This window comes from Mobula hypostoma, chromosome 20, assembly GCF_963921235.1.
Source record: "Mobula hypostoma chromosome 20, sMobHyp1.1, whole genome shotgun sequence".
In the NCBI taxonomy this organism is placed as follows: Eukaryota; Metazoa; Chordata; class Chondrichthyes; order Myliobatiformes; family Myliobatidae; genus Mobula; species Mobula hypostoma.
This window is the reverse complement of record NC_086116.1, coordinates 22,490,256-22,505,377: the sequence shown is the minus strand read 5'-3', so window position 1 is coordinate 22,505,377 and position 15,122 is coordinate 22,490,256. Positions and strand designations below refer to the sequence as shown.

Here is a 15,122-nt window from a genome sequence, read left to right as displayed (position 1 = left end):
ATTGAATACAGTAAGAATCTCCACCGTCTCACTTAAATATTTTTTCCATCTTGTGAGGTGTTCTCTACTTTTTTTAAAGTTCAACTTTCAAGTATTTTATTATCAAAGCACATTCGTGTCTCCATAAACTATCTTGAGATTCATTTTCTTGTGGGTATTCACAGTAAATACAAAAAAAATTGTATCAATAAAAAACTGCACACAAACAACCAATATGCAAAAGACAACAAGTTGTGCACATACAAAAAAGAAAAGAAAACAATGATAATAAATAAATAATAAATATCGAGAACATGAGAGGAAGAGTCCTTGAAAGTGACTCCATAGGTTGTGGAATCAATTCAGTGATGGGGTGAGTGAAATTGAACACTTATCAAATTAAAGGACTAGAAATTCCATGATAGTTGCTTCAGTTTTACAGGCGCTTAAGTGAGAAAATATAGTATAAAGTTTATTAAAAAAAGGACTACCTGAATGCTTTCTTTCTACACAGACTAATTTAATGAATTCCTTAGGTCTTCTGTAAAGTGTATCAGTTGCTTGATGAATATCATCTCGATTGATATCATCATGATCCAGCTGTGCTTTTAAAAGTTGAATGCTATCATCACCTTCATAACCACAGAGGAATGTGAAGAGCTGACTGTGGTGGCAGATCATCTATCAGTGGACTTAGAGCTCACCAAATGGCTAGATCCTCACCAGAATCCTACCATGATCATCGCACTTGTCTCACTTCATAAATGACATGGACTGTTTGAGGCATTTTGCACTTCTGCTCCTGCTCTTCCTCTGGCAGCAGTGAGATGGGTAGCATGTATCTTTGTTTCTGTCTGGAAAGCAGCTATCTCAGCAGAAGGCACGTGCCATTGAGCAAATGTTATGTGATGATGACACTGGACCATTCAAATAGGTTTTTTCATTTGGAACTCAGCTTCTCCCACAGCCTTTGAAGCAGCAGTTAGCTGATCTCCACCACCAGCAGCTCCTCGGAGATTTTGTAGAAAGATGGGAGTCCTGGCTGAGTGAGATCCGACAAAGGAATGGACTCTGTGGCTTGGGCAGGATTTGCGGGCTAAAGTTCAGGAGAGGCAGCAGAAAAGGCCTCAATGCAGACCCCCAAAAGTTAGGAAAGTTGTTGAGTATTTCTGGCATGTGGGTCTTACATTTCACCTACATGATAACTGTTCTGCATTGAACAAGCACTCCAAAGTTAGTATTTTCATCTGGTTGCACTCAGTGAAAATATTTCTTTAATCAACATCATTAAAATGGATGAAATGGTCAGATAATTCATTGCTCCCTGGGGTTCAGCTGTTATTAGTGTACTGTATGACATTACACTTTTCTTTCATGATACTGTTCATGTTTAACTGTGTATCTTTCTATAATACTGTATGCATCTAATTAAACTCCCAAGTAAATTTATTATTGTCACCATATACTACCCTGAGATTCATTTTCTTGCAGGCATTCACAGTAAATACAGAGAAACTCAACAAAATCAGTGAGAAATAAAACAAACTGTGCAAATACAAAAAGGAAAATAAACATAATAATACTAAATCGGAAATAAATATTGAGAAAGTGAGATGAAGAGTCTCTGAAAGTGGGTCCATGGGTTGTGGGAACAGTTAAGTGTTAAGGTGAGTGAAGATGAGTGATGGTTGAGGGGTAATAACTGTTCCTGATCCTGGTAGTGTGGGCTCTGAGGCTCCTGTACCTTCTTCCTGATGGCAACAAGAGAAGGGAGCATGGCCTTGATGATGGATGCTGCTTTCCGGCGATAGCGCTCCTTATTGATATGCTAAATTGTGGGGAGGGCTGTACCCGTGATGGACTGGGCCATATCCTATACTTTTGTTGGCTTTTCTGTTCAAGGGCAGTGGTGTTTCCAAACCAGGCCATGATGCTACCAGTTAGTGTACGCTCCACAGCACATGTGTATGTGTGTGTGTATATATATATATATATATATATATATATGCCATGATTCCCTATGTCATACTACATGGCACAAAATGAACGAACTAGTGACTACATTCTGCCCAATTTCATTTCTCGTGGAACGCCTGTAGCCAATGAACGTAAGAATTTCATGATCTCAAACTCTGAACATTAAGAACAATAGCACACACAGAAGCAGCTGTACCAATGAAGTCAGTTCCTGTTGGAAGAGACAGCTGAACTCCATCAGAAGGTCAGGAGGTGTTAGTAGGAGTATGCTGAGCAGATCATGCTGTGACTGTAAGGTTAAAAAGCTGTCAAGTGGCCGGTTACCTGTTCCAGACTATTATCATTTACTCAGAGATACTGGCATGCCCAGTTTTAAGAAGCCTCCAGTAGGGATGGATGGGTTGGCTGAAATCACCTGGTTGTCTTTATGTTCTCAGAAGCAATGTGAAGAAAGTCTAGTCTTATGTAGCCAGCAAACCAAAAAAAAAAGAAAGTACAACCCCCAGCTCTGAATCCTGTGGTATTCTCAAGCATGCAAGCTCACTAACTGTCTCAACTATCCATCACTACAGAATAGCATAAGAGTTGTACATAGGAACACCAAGTTCATAGTAAATGTTAAAAAAAACTAATAGAAATGGCACAATTAACTCTCTTTCCAACTTGCTATCAAAAAAGTTCCTTAGTGTGAATATATGGGAATTTTATGAAAGTTAATTTTTCAACACCAATCTTTCACTGTCTGTTGTTTTTAGAACCATTTAGTTGGTTTCAATGAGAGCTTAAGGGTAACCATGCCTATCAGGCAACTTACCAGTTTTTGTTATTTCTCCCCACATCAAGAGGACAGAGTTGCCAATATGCAGATGTATAAAGGGACCTCGTTTAAAGCAAGAATGAATGACAAAACAATGCTCTCACGATTAACATCACACAAAAAAACACAAAAAGTATAATCACATTGGGTGACAGTGTGAGTTCTGAGGAAGATCGATGGGATATAAATATGCTGAGTGAATGGTGAGGACATTGCTGGTTTATGGTAGTGGAATTGCGGCAGGTTAATGTAGTAGAAAACAGTGAAATCATCAATTTTTATAAGAGAAATGAGAAAAGAAGGGTGTTTTAAATAGTAAGAATTGAAAAATATTAGCATTCAGAGAGATCTGAACCTCCATGTCCGTGAAACACTAGAAGTTAACATGCTATTATAGCAAAAATTAGAAATAACGTTTAAGATTTATGGTTTTTTAATGCCTTGCCTATTTAAGTGATTACTTAACTGTCTCTTAAACAAAACAATTGTATTTACCTGCAGCACTTCCTCATGCTGTGAGTTCCAGATAGCAACATTCTCTGCAAAAAGATTTTCCTCTCTAATCCCCTTTAAAACTCCTTCCTCTCAAGTTAACTCTGTGGCCTTTTATCTTTGATATCACCACGAGCAGAAAAAGATTCTGAGTATCTCCTCTATTTATGCCACTTATAATTTTATGTACCCTCAAACCTCTTTCATTCCAGGGGGAAAACTATCCTGTACAATCTACACACACAAAATGCTGGAGGAAATCAATAGGCCAGACAGCATCTATAGAAAAAAAGTACAGTCGACGTTTTGGGCTGAAACGAGAAAAAGAGCTGAGGAGTAGATTTAAAAGGTGGGTGGAGAGGAGAGAGAACTACCAGATGATGGGTGAAACCTGGAGGGGGAGGGATGAAGTAAAGAGCTGGGAAGTTGATTGGTGAAAGAGACAGAAGGTCATGGAAGAAAGAAAAAGGGAGAAGGAGCACCAGAGGAAGGCGATGAGCGGGCAAGGAGATGAGGTGAGAGAGAAAAGGGGGTGGGAAATGGAGCAGTGGAGGGCGGGGTTGGGGGGCATTACCGAAAAAGATGTTCATGCCATCAGGTTGGAGACTACCCAAATGGAATATAAGGTGTTGTTCCTCTAACCCAAGTGTGGCCTCATCACGACAGTTGAGGAGGCCATGGATGGGCATATCGGAATGGGTATAGAAAGTGGCCATTGGGAGATCCCGCTTGTTCTGGCGGAGCGTAGATGCTCGGCAAAGTGGTCTCCCAATCTACATTGGGTCTCACCAATGTACAGGAAGCCACACTGGGAGCACCAAACACAGTAAAGGACCCCAACAGAGTCACAGGTGAAGTGTCGCCTCACCTGAAAGGACTGTTTAGGGCCCTGAAAGGTAGTGAGGGAGGACTTCAGTCCTGCTGAAGGGCTTCGGCCCGAAACATTGACTGTACTTGTTTCTGTGGGTGCTACCTGGCCTGCTGAGTTCCTTCAGCATTTTGTGTGTGTTGCTCAGATTTCCAGCATCTGAAGATTTTCCCTTGTTTGTGATCTTATCCAATCTCTTCCCATAACTGAAGTCCACCAATTCAGGCAACATCTTGGTGAATCTCCTCTACACTCTTTCAGTCACGACAACTTTCTTCCTATCAAAACAGCTCAAAATTCTCCAAGTACAGACTAACCAATGCTTCATAAAGTTGCAAAAAAAAAACTCAACTTTTATATCCTACATCCTGAAATATGTAGGTAAGCATACCTTATGCCTTCGCCACTCACAGGATCTGTGTACTTGAACCAATGGTCCCTCTGTCCATTAACATTTCTTAGTGTGGCACCACTTGACTTCACTTCCCAAAATGCATCACCTCACACTTGTCAGGATTAAATTCCTTCTGCCAATACTCTGCCCAACTTTTCACTTGATCTGCATCCTGCTGTCCTACTGACATTTCTCACTATCCACAAACCTAACAACTTTGTATCACTGACGTACTTATAATCATTCCTTCTACATTTACATGTAAATTGTTTCATGAATCTCAGCACTGATTGTTAGCTCTCAGTGGGTAGGGTCTTAGTATTTGGATTATAAATGCTCTTTGCAGTACTGAAATTCATCCCTTCATTTAAGTCATTATTTTCATCTGTAAATATCTGAAACTCAGCACTCTCCCAGTGACATATTTCTTTGTGCTCTTTTCTCCTCTGTGTGATAACCAAATTCTCAGCACTATCCTGAACGTCTCTTTGACCGTGACCCCACACAATTCTATTGTCAATGAACTCCTACTCCCCAAACTGATTAGACTCAAGTGACTAGGTGTTTCCAGCCTTGTTGGAGAATTTAAAGTTAGTTTTAAATCAAAGATAAAATTGCCAGCGAAATTGCCAGTTATCCTAAGGATTAGTCGCTAAGAATGGCTGGGAGACTAAAATAAAAGTAATCTACTGAGAAATATCTTAAACGGTTATATGAGCTTTCAAAGACATGTAAATATTTTTTAAAGTATGAGGAAATATGGTCTTTGACAGAGAGAATGTAATGGAGGATAAGGAAATGGCAGAGAAATTCAACAGATGTGAGTCTGTTTTCATGGAAGAAGGCTTAAAAAATCTGTTCAGAACTGATGTAGATCTAAGCTCCAGTGCAAATGAGGAAATGAAAGAAATAAGTTTTAGTAAATAAAGAAGCTGAGAGAAGTTAATGAAACTGAAAACTATTAAATCCCAAGGACCTGATGATCTGCATCCCAGCGCAATGGAAGAGTCGGCTATGAAAAGAGCAGATATTCTGGTTTATCAGCTCCCGCAATAGATTTTGGAATAGTCTCAAAGACTGGCGATTAAACAACATTGACTACAATTCAGGAAAAGAGGGGAAGTAAAAACAAACTCCTTTGTATCAGGAATAGGGTAAATGCTGGACTTTATAATAAAGGATATATTATCAAGGCTTAGAAAACAAGGATTTGTGCATGCTTCCACTTAATAAGTTATGTATAATTTATGTTAATTTAAGTTTATTTACTTACATTTGCCGTTTCTAATTTGCTTCTGCCGCAAGAACCAAGTTTTCATGACACTTACACCTGTGCAATGATAAATTTGAACCCAGGCTTGAGCTATTCACGATCAATATCAGCAGTCCGTATGAGGTGACCAAGTGCGGTATTTTCTACTTTGGTAATAATGTGAAGCAGAATGATAACTGTGGGTAGAAATGAGGATGCAAAGAGGTTTCAAGAGCTTTTTGACAAACTTAGTGAATGGAGCAACAACATGACAATAATGTACACTGAAAAGAAATGTGAAGGTTTTCACTTTGGCGGAAAAAGCAGGAAAAGGAGAACTTTTTTAAGAGGTGAAAAATGGGAATATTATTGATTAATGAGGCTTGAGTGTACATAAGTCACTGAAAGTTGAAACATAGGGGCAACAGGCAATGAGGAAAGCAATGGATAAGTTGGCCTTTATTGCTAGAGGATTATACCTGAAGTATTGTGTATGGTTTTTATAGATGAAATTGACCAAAGATTCACCAGGTTGGTTCCCTGAAATAGTGGGTCTGTCTTATGAAGGGAAATTAAATCAACTAGGCTTCTATTCTCTACAGTTTGGAAGAATGAAGGTGATCTCATTGAAACAGACAAAGTTTTTAGGGCATTGCAGTTCAGATTTGGGATGGGTGATTTCCTCTAGCTAAGAAGACTAGAACAAGAGGCATTTGTCTGAAATTAAGAGGTAGGCCATTTAGGATTGTTGCAAATATTTGGAATTCTGCTTTCACATCTAACATCAGTAGAGTTCTGGGTATTCAGGGAATCCAGGGATATAAGAATAGGCCTTGATATTGCTGAACAGAAGGACGTGCTTGGGGGGCCTTATGTTGCTTCTTATCCAAAAACTTCTCTTCAACTTCACCTTTTAAAAGCCATTACAAAATCCATCTCTATAGTAGAGCATCCAATTATCTTTCTTGCCTTCTCTTTTATTATCCATTACCATGTTTCTATTTGAGGCATTTCTTTGTAATTGTCAATACATAAATACAATGTCCTACTTTTGTCAATATAATGTTATAGTTGCGCAGAATTTAAGCGTATCTGAATGGCAATGTATTTTTTTTCCTTCTCAGCCAAAGGAAAATGATAAATCCTGAGGTAGTCAGTAAGTCATTCACTGAGCATATAAGGTTTAAGTTTCTGTTCGTAAAAGCTAGTGCTTGTCAAGGAAACATGTCATTTGCAATGTGCTTAAAAGTTATGTTGGGATGGAGTTTAGGTGGTACAAGCTATTTGCTGAATTTATTGATTAATTCAAAGGTTTCAAAATTTTCAAAGGTACATTTAACGTCAGAGAAATGTGTACAATATACATCCTGAAATGATTTTCCTTCGCAAACATCCACTAAAACAGAGGAGAGCCCCCAAAGAATGAATGCCAGTTAGAACCCCAAATGTTTTGATAGAGTAATTATGAATACAATAATTTCATTCACATCATATGTGTTTTTTTGTTTATTTCTAATATTAGCACCCCATAGACACATCCTTATCCTGTTCTCAATGTACAGATTTTGAAGGATATCTCTTGTAGGAATCTCTCTCTCTCTTGATTTATCTTGTTCAAAACATGTTGAAATAAAACTAAAGCATTTCAAAGATGTAAGTACAATATGTTGTGAAGCTCAAAGAAGTGAAATATTTCAGTAATGTGGAACTTGACAATGTTTGCTTAAGAAATCCTTCAGTCTGAATGAAGCAGTAAAAATGAAATATATACCAGTGTTTCAGCACTAGTGCTGCTGCCTCAAAGCTCCAGCAGCTGGGTTTGACTCTCACCTTGGCTGCTACCTGTGTGTAGTTTTCACTTTCTTCCTGTGACCTCCTAGGTTTCCTCTGGGTATTTCAATTTCTCCCTGCCTCTGGTGGATAAGATAGCTGGTGTAAACTGCTCCTACTGTGCTTTGGTTGCAGAAGAATTGTGGATAGGCATGGGGGGAGGGTTGGAATTTTTGCCCATTTCGGAGAGAATAAGTTTCTAAGGAAATAAGTGGGAGAATAAGACTGATAAGGTTCCTCTGAGAGCCGCTCTAGATTAAATGGGCTGAATGGCTTCCTTGTAATTTATAAGAAAAAATTTTTAAAAAGAGCACTATCAGTTCCATGGCTGAAAAGATAAGAAATAAAATAAAGCAGTTTACCAATCTGTCTTTCACTCTTGAGCTCATGTTCTACAGATGAAAGAGAAATTGATAAATTGTCTGTTACTTTATTTCTGAAGAAAACAACCTCTACTTTAATTAAACGCAATTCATCGTTTAATTGTTTTTTGTAAAGAATTTGAAATTACTAACAGCTTATCCCTGTCTTTGCCAGAGGAGAATCTTTGCCAACGTGAAGCCTCAGCAGAAGAGGAGCTCCATGATGGGCATGTCCCTAAGCAATTTGCAGGTTTATTACATGGCTCTTCCCCAGCTTGTGAATCTCCAGAGAATCCTTATCATCTGTACACCAAAACAAATAAGGAGTTCACCAATGACAGCGCCTTGAGAATCAAAGAGTCAACCCAGGAGCCAAAGTTAATTAGAACAGATTCACTTCAATGTAGCGATGAAACAAATGAGTCACAAGTGCAGCATAATAACAGCGATGCATCAATATCAGACAAAGAAGCCAGATCACAAGTTGTTTACAAGACCATTTTCCATACAAAAGTGAACCATAATGACAGTGACACTTTTGTCAGCACTAGAACTTTTCGGAATGACGATCACTGGATAAGCAACACTGGAGAAAAGCATGGCTTTGAGGACAGAGCTTGCACTTTAGGAAGGGTAAGGTCAGGAGGAAAGACTCTCCTTGAATTACAGTTGGGCAGAAACATTTCAAAGTCAGACTCCAATCTTATTACTTGCTCACCAATCGAGGAAGAATCAAGGAACACACGCTGTGAGTCTGTTTCAAACTACTTTAAGGAAAGCAAACAATGCACCGGGAAATGTTTGGAACGAACACCTTCCTTCACAGCTGAATGGGAAGAGGTAAGAATCATTATCAAGGTAGTATCTCTTCCAAATGTCAGTTAATGAAGTTTCCAAGAAGACACAGTATTTAATTTCTGATTTGTATTGGAAAAACTATGACATTGATAAACCAATGCAAAGTACAATCATTATTTAGAATAGATCATGATGTCTAGTTCTTTGTAGCATGTCATACAACAAATACAGTAAACTAAAGTTCTATTTTTAATAAATGAACTATATTTGCCAATTTATTATTTATGACACTGTATAAACCAGCTTGATAGGATAAACCATTGTATGTTTGTTCTGGCATTTTTATATTAGAGAAGTATTTATTTAATAATAGAGATCTTAACTGAGTCTCTCACAGGTTGTTTGTCTAAGCTAATCCTGAAATGTAACAAAAATCAAAATCATTTTAAGAATATTAATTCTACTATTGGAAATGTTAAGCACTTTCGGAGTGACTGTTGTGGCTTGGATGTTCCCACTACTTACCCTTCCCTCACCCCCCACCACCACCTGTACCCACCCTGAGGGCCCAAATGTTACTGCAGCTAAAATAGAAATAGGCATCCTTTAGTCTCGTGAGACCATGGATTTGCGCCTTGAAAGGTTTCCAGGGCGCAGGCCTGGGCAAGGTTGTATGGAAGACCGGCAGTTGCCCATGCTGCAAGTCTCCCCTCTCCACGCCACCGATGTTGTCCAAGGGACGGGCACTAGGGCTGATACAGCTTGGCACCAGTGTCATCACAGAGCAATGTGTGGTTAAGTGCCTTGCTCAAGGACACAACATGCTGCCTCAGCTGAGGCTCGAACTAGCGATCTTCAGATCACTAGACCGACGCCTTAACCACTTGGCCACGCGCCAACATTTAAAGTCTCCCTAACATGAGAAAGTCTGCAGATGCTGGAAATCCAGAGCAACACACACAGCATGCCGGAGGAACTCAGCAGGTCAGGCAGCATCTATGGAAATGAATAAACAGTCAATGTTTCAGGCCAAGACCCTTCATCAGGACTGGAAAGGAAGGGGGACGATGCCAAAATAAAATGGTGGGGGGAGGGGAAGGGGGATAGCTAGAACGTGAGTGGGAAAGGTGAAGGGCTGGAGAGAAAGGAATCTGTTAGGAGAGGATAGTGGATATCAGGACAAAGGGAAGGAGGAGGGGACCGGGGGGGGGGAGTCGGGGGGTGATAGGCAGGTGAGAGGTGGTAAGAGGCCAGAGTGGGGAATAGAAGAGGGGAGAAGGAGGGAATTTTTTGAATTGCAAGGAGAAGTCAATAGTTATGCCATAAGGTTGGCGGCAACCCAAATGGAGTACAAGATATTGCTTATATAAGGATGGTCTCATTGTTGCACAAGAGGAGGCCATAGACCAACATGTCAGAAAGAGAATGGGAATTAAAATGTTGGGCTACCAGGAAGTTCCGCTTTTGGTGGATGGTGTGGAGTCTCTCAATGAAGCGGTGCCCCAGTTTACAATGTATAAAGCCAGCGTAGAGGGGGCCACATTGGGAGCACCGGACACAATAGACGACCCCAGATGATTCACAAGTGAAGTGTAGCCTCATCTGGAAGGACTGTTTGGGGCCCTGAATGGAGGTAAGGGAGGAGGTGAATGGGCAGGCATAGCACTTTGGCCAGTTTCAGGAATAGGTGCCGGAAGGAAATTGGTGGGGAGAGATGAATGGACAAGGGAATCATGGAGGGAATGATCCCTGTTGAAAGTGGAGAGTGGGTGGGAGGTAACGATATGTTTGGTGGTAGGATCCCTTTGGAGATGGTGGGAGTTGCAGTGAATGATGTGTTGGATGTGGAGGCTCATGGGGTGCCAGGTAAGGCTGAGAGGAACTAGCACTGTTAAGGCAATGAGAAAGTCAGTGAGTGTCGATGCGTAGATGTTCAGGAAATGATGGAAGAGATGCAAGTGAAGGCAGTATCAATGATGAAGGAAGGGAAATCCTATTCTTTGAAGGAGGAGGAAATCTTTGATGCCCTGGAAAGGAAAGCTGCATCCTCGGAACAGATGCAACAAAGGAACTGGGAAAAGGGAATAGCATTTTACCCAAGGCAAGAAGAGGTACAGTCAAGATAGCAGTGGCAATTGGTGGGTTTATGAAAGATGTTGGTCAACAGTTTATTTCCAGAGGTGGAGACAGACAGATCAAGAATGGGGAGGGAGGTGTCAGAAATGGACCAAGTGTATTTAAGCACAGGGGGTGGAAGTTAGAGGCAAAGTTGATGAAATTCATGAGCATGAAGCAGCACCAATGCATTCATCAATGTAGCAGAGGAAGAGTTGGGGAACATTTCCCGTGAAGCCCTGAAGTACGGCATATCTAGGGCCCATGTGGGTCCCCGTGGCTACACCTTGAATTTGAAACAAGTGGGAGGAATCAAAGGAAAAATTGCTGAGGGTGACGACCAGTTCTGCCAGATGGAGGAAGGTGGTGGTGGAGTGCTGGGGGGTTTGTTGCTGTTGCTGCAGAAGAAAGATGAGTCCTTTTGTGCCTTATCTTTTTTCCTTTGACAGATCTACTTGTTCACTTTTTGCCTCTCTTTCCTCATGTGAGGGAACTCTCTGCCTACAAGCAGCATCTCTGCTTTCATTGACAACAGCAATTGTTGATGTGAATCAATGCATTGTTCCTGGACAACCACAACAATCTCCTGGATGGTATTCCTGTGTCCACTGAAAGCAATGCACTGCTCTTGAATGGAGTCCCTCTGCTCAATGAGGACAAGCTGTTCCCTGGAGTGTCTTAAGTGCTTCAAGCTGCTCCTGTATGGCAAAGACCAGAGACAAGAGACCAGAATTATTCTGCTATCAGCCAGGATCAAACTTAATGTGGCCTCCACACCTGCTTTCATGTGCCAGTGGCAGTTTTCTGCTTGTATTTCTTGCTGAGTTCCATGAAAAGATGTATTTGCAGTTTCTAGAGTGGAGATCATGGTCTCCTGGCTCCATTTGGTCTTCTATGAGAGGCTAGAAATGCATTTTTCCATATTTTTTGTGATCTGCTGCACCTGGTGAGGCAGGACCAACACCCAACATCTGAATCAGCCCAGCAGGAAAGGAACCTAATCCTGGGTGGATGTGTAGACCATCCCTCTAGCGAGCTCATGCACCGGATTTTCTATAACTGGTGCCAGACTTCAGTCCACTACTGCCCTTGTTCATTCTGATGATGTGTTCTCCTCTATTCATATCTGCACTTCCCTGTGGTAACATTCTCTGAGATGGTTCTCTAAAAATGTCCCTTCCGGCTTCTGAGGGTGGCTTATAGCCAGAGATGAAATAGAAGCTTGTTACATTTGTAGGTGTGACCAAAATTATTTTATGATTATGCAGTATCATAAATATAGGGAATTGTATGGGCATGCACTTTGGTAGAAGGAATAAAGACACAGATTATTTTCTAAGTGGAGAGAGAATTCAGAAATTGGAGGTGCAAAAGAACTTGGGAGTCCTTGTGCAGGATTCCCTAAATTTTGGGTTAACTTACAGGTTGAGTTGGTGGTAAGGAAGGCAAGTGCAGTGTTAGCATTCATCTTGAGAGGACTAGAATATGAAAACAAGGATATAATGCTAAGGCTTTATAAGACACTGGTCAGAGTGGACTTGGAGTATTTTGAGCAGTTTTGAACACCTTATTTAAGAAAGATTTTGCTGGCATTGAAGAGGGTCCAGAGCAGGTTTGTGAGAATGATTCTGGGAATTGAAGAGTTAATATATGAGGAGTGTTTGATGGCTCTTGGCCTGTACTCACTGGAGTTCAGAAGAATGAGGGAGGGATCTCATTGAAACCTATGGACTATTGGACTATCGAAAGGTCTAGATAGGGAGGATGTGGAGAGGATGTTTTCTATAGTGAGGGAGTCTAGGACCAGAAGACACAATCTCGGAATACAAGGACATCCCTTAAGAACAGAAATGAGGAGAAATTTCTTCAGCCAGAGTGTGATGAATCTTTTCTACACACGGCTGTGGAGGCAAAGTCATTGGGCATATTTAAAGTGGAGGTTGATAGATTCTTGATTCGTAAGGGTGTCAAGGGTTATGGGAAAAAGGCAGGAAAATTAGGTTGAGAGGGATAATAAATTAGCCATGACTGAAAAGCAGAGTGGACTCTTGGACCAAATGGTCTAATTCTGCTCCTATGTCATATAGTCTTATGGTTTAGATGTCATTGAGGTATTAACTGATGATGAAATCAAAAGGGATTTAATGATGATCTTGAAATACTATTAGTGAGCATACTTGCTGGTTGATTGCAGAGTGTTCCTGAGGTTGCTTGTGGCTTGTGACTCAGTAGCCACTCTGCCCACAGGCACAGATTGTCTGCTCCATATGGGTGAGGTATTGAACATGCTTGGTCCCCCTCTACTATGTGATGCTGTCTCTCTTATTCCTCAATTTCTTTGTCTGAATGGAGATTAAAAACATTGAGTAACCCTTTCATATCCTTCTTTTGAAAGCTGCTGGCTGCCAGAGATTTAACGTCATTGATAATGTGAGAGTGAATGTCTACATGTTAGAATGAAAGAACAGCATTTCTCTTATTCCAGAGCTCACCTTGAATACCTTGTGTAGACAAAGAAGTCTTGCTTTTGATCTGTGCTGCACCGATTCTCTATCCTGAAGGAGATGATGGTGACCTCCCCCGCTATACTCTCAAAGGTGGTGCTGGGGAAGTCTCCTAAACCCCAAGTACACTTGACCCACTTATTTTTGGCATTTCTTGGTGAACTTCACACAGCTCTATCTTGCGCCCTCTTTTCTCTTTGTGGAACCAAAATGTTTCGTGCCGCTGCCTGGGTGCCATAGTGAATGTGCCTTTAAAAACCAGTGAGTTCCTGTTTTTGGTGCCTCAGCAACATGTTTCTAACTGATCTAAATTTAGTGAGGCCCCTTATGGAACCACACAAATCCTCCTTTACAGCGTGATTCTGGATGCAAAGCACTGTGGCTTTTTTTTTTTGGCCAATTTAATGAGCTTTTGAGCTGCATCCAATTAGAGATTAACACTCTGTGCTAAACACATAAAAAGAAAGGTAAACTCCATTTTCTGGGCAAAGTTGTCTCATGACTTCCATGTTCAATTGACAACATAGCCAGGACAATGGGAATATCTTTATCTTGTCAATTGCTTATTGAATTAAGTCGTGGAAATTTTGCTAATTGATTATTTTACATTCTGGTCACCTCACTATAGGAAGGGTGTGGAAGCATTGGAAAGGGTACAGAGGAGATTTACCAGGATGCTGCCTGGTTTAGAAAGTATGCATTATGATCAGAGATTAAGGGAGCAAGGGCTTTACTCTTTGGAGAGAAGGAGGATGAGAGGAGACATGATAGATGTGTACAAGATAATAAGAGGAATAGATAGAGTGGATAGCCAGCGCCTCTTCCCCAGGGCACCACTGCTCAATACAAGAGGACATGGCTAAAAGGTAAGGGGTGAGAAGTTCTAAGGGGATATTAGAGGAAGGTTTTTTACTCAGAGAGTGGTTGGTGCGTGGAATGCACTGCCTGAGTCAGTGGTGGAGGCAGATACTCTAGTGAAGTTTAAGAGACTACTAGACAGGTATATGGAGGAATCTAAGGTGGGGGCTTATATGGGAGGCAGGGTTTGAGGGTCGGCACAACATTGTGGGCCGAAAGGCCTGTACTGTGCTGTGCTGTACTATTCTATGTTCTATGTTCTATTTATGTGCGATTGTTATATTTTGTCAGATAAAATAAATTGTGTTTTGTAGTTATTCAGTGCAGGTGTGTAACTATGACCATGTCTGAACAAACAGTTGTAATTGATCCCTTGGCGAGTTTAATCGGAACAGAGCAGTCTTAGCTTCTGCAGGTGCAGACTGTGGGCCCGCAAAGCGTCTACTGAAAGTTTAATGGTTCTCACTGTGTTCCTTACAGATTGATAAAATCATGAGCTCTATTGGTGCTGGAATCAATACTGGCCTGAAAGGAAAGCATGATGAAGCTTCAGGTGAGGAGTCAATTCTACATCCACATTAAATTCATGATAGAAAGTATGAATGAGATTCTTCATGTCACTTGTCAGCCAGTTGATATTTATATAGCCTTGCTAGTTCAATTGAGTGAACATTTTTTTTCTCTTCGACTTATATTGGTGAATGCTTTGTTAGAAAAAGCATGGAAAAAATGAATGAAAGCCTGTAGAAATTTGTTAAAGTCATTTGTGTGAAGTTGAGGGTTGCAGAGGACAGTGCAGCTGTTAGGAGTATATAAAGTTCCAAAGCTACTTGGCAATGTGCCACATAATTCAAAAAAAAGTAGATTAAAGAATTT

The 15,122-nt window shown here is 40.7% G+C and overlaps 1 protein-coding gene across 14 annotated transcripts in view; it reads left to right on the top strand.

The window, feature by feature from the left end:
- anks1b (ankyrin repeat and sterile alpha motif domain containing 1B) overlaps nt 1–15,122 on the top strand; it is an 870,400-nt gene that overhangs the window by 717,861 nt on the left and 137,417 nt on the right. For all 14 annotated transcript variants that reach the window (XM_063072533.1, XM_063072513.1, XM_063072522.1 and 11 more), the window contains 2 exons: nt 8,147–8,811; nt 14,727–14,799. In XM_063072533.1, coding sequence (XP_062928603.1) covers nt 8,147–8,811; nt 14,727–14,799 — 738 coding nt within the window. The remainder of the gene's footprint in view (nt 1–8,146; nt 8,812–14,726; nt 14,800–15,122) is intronic.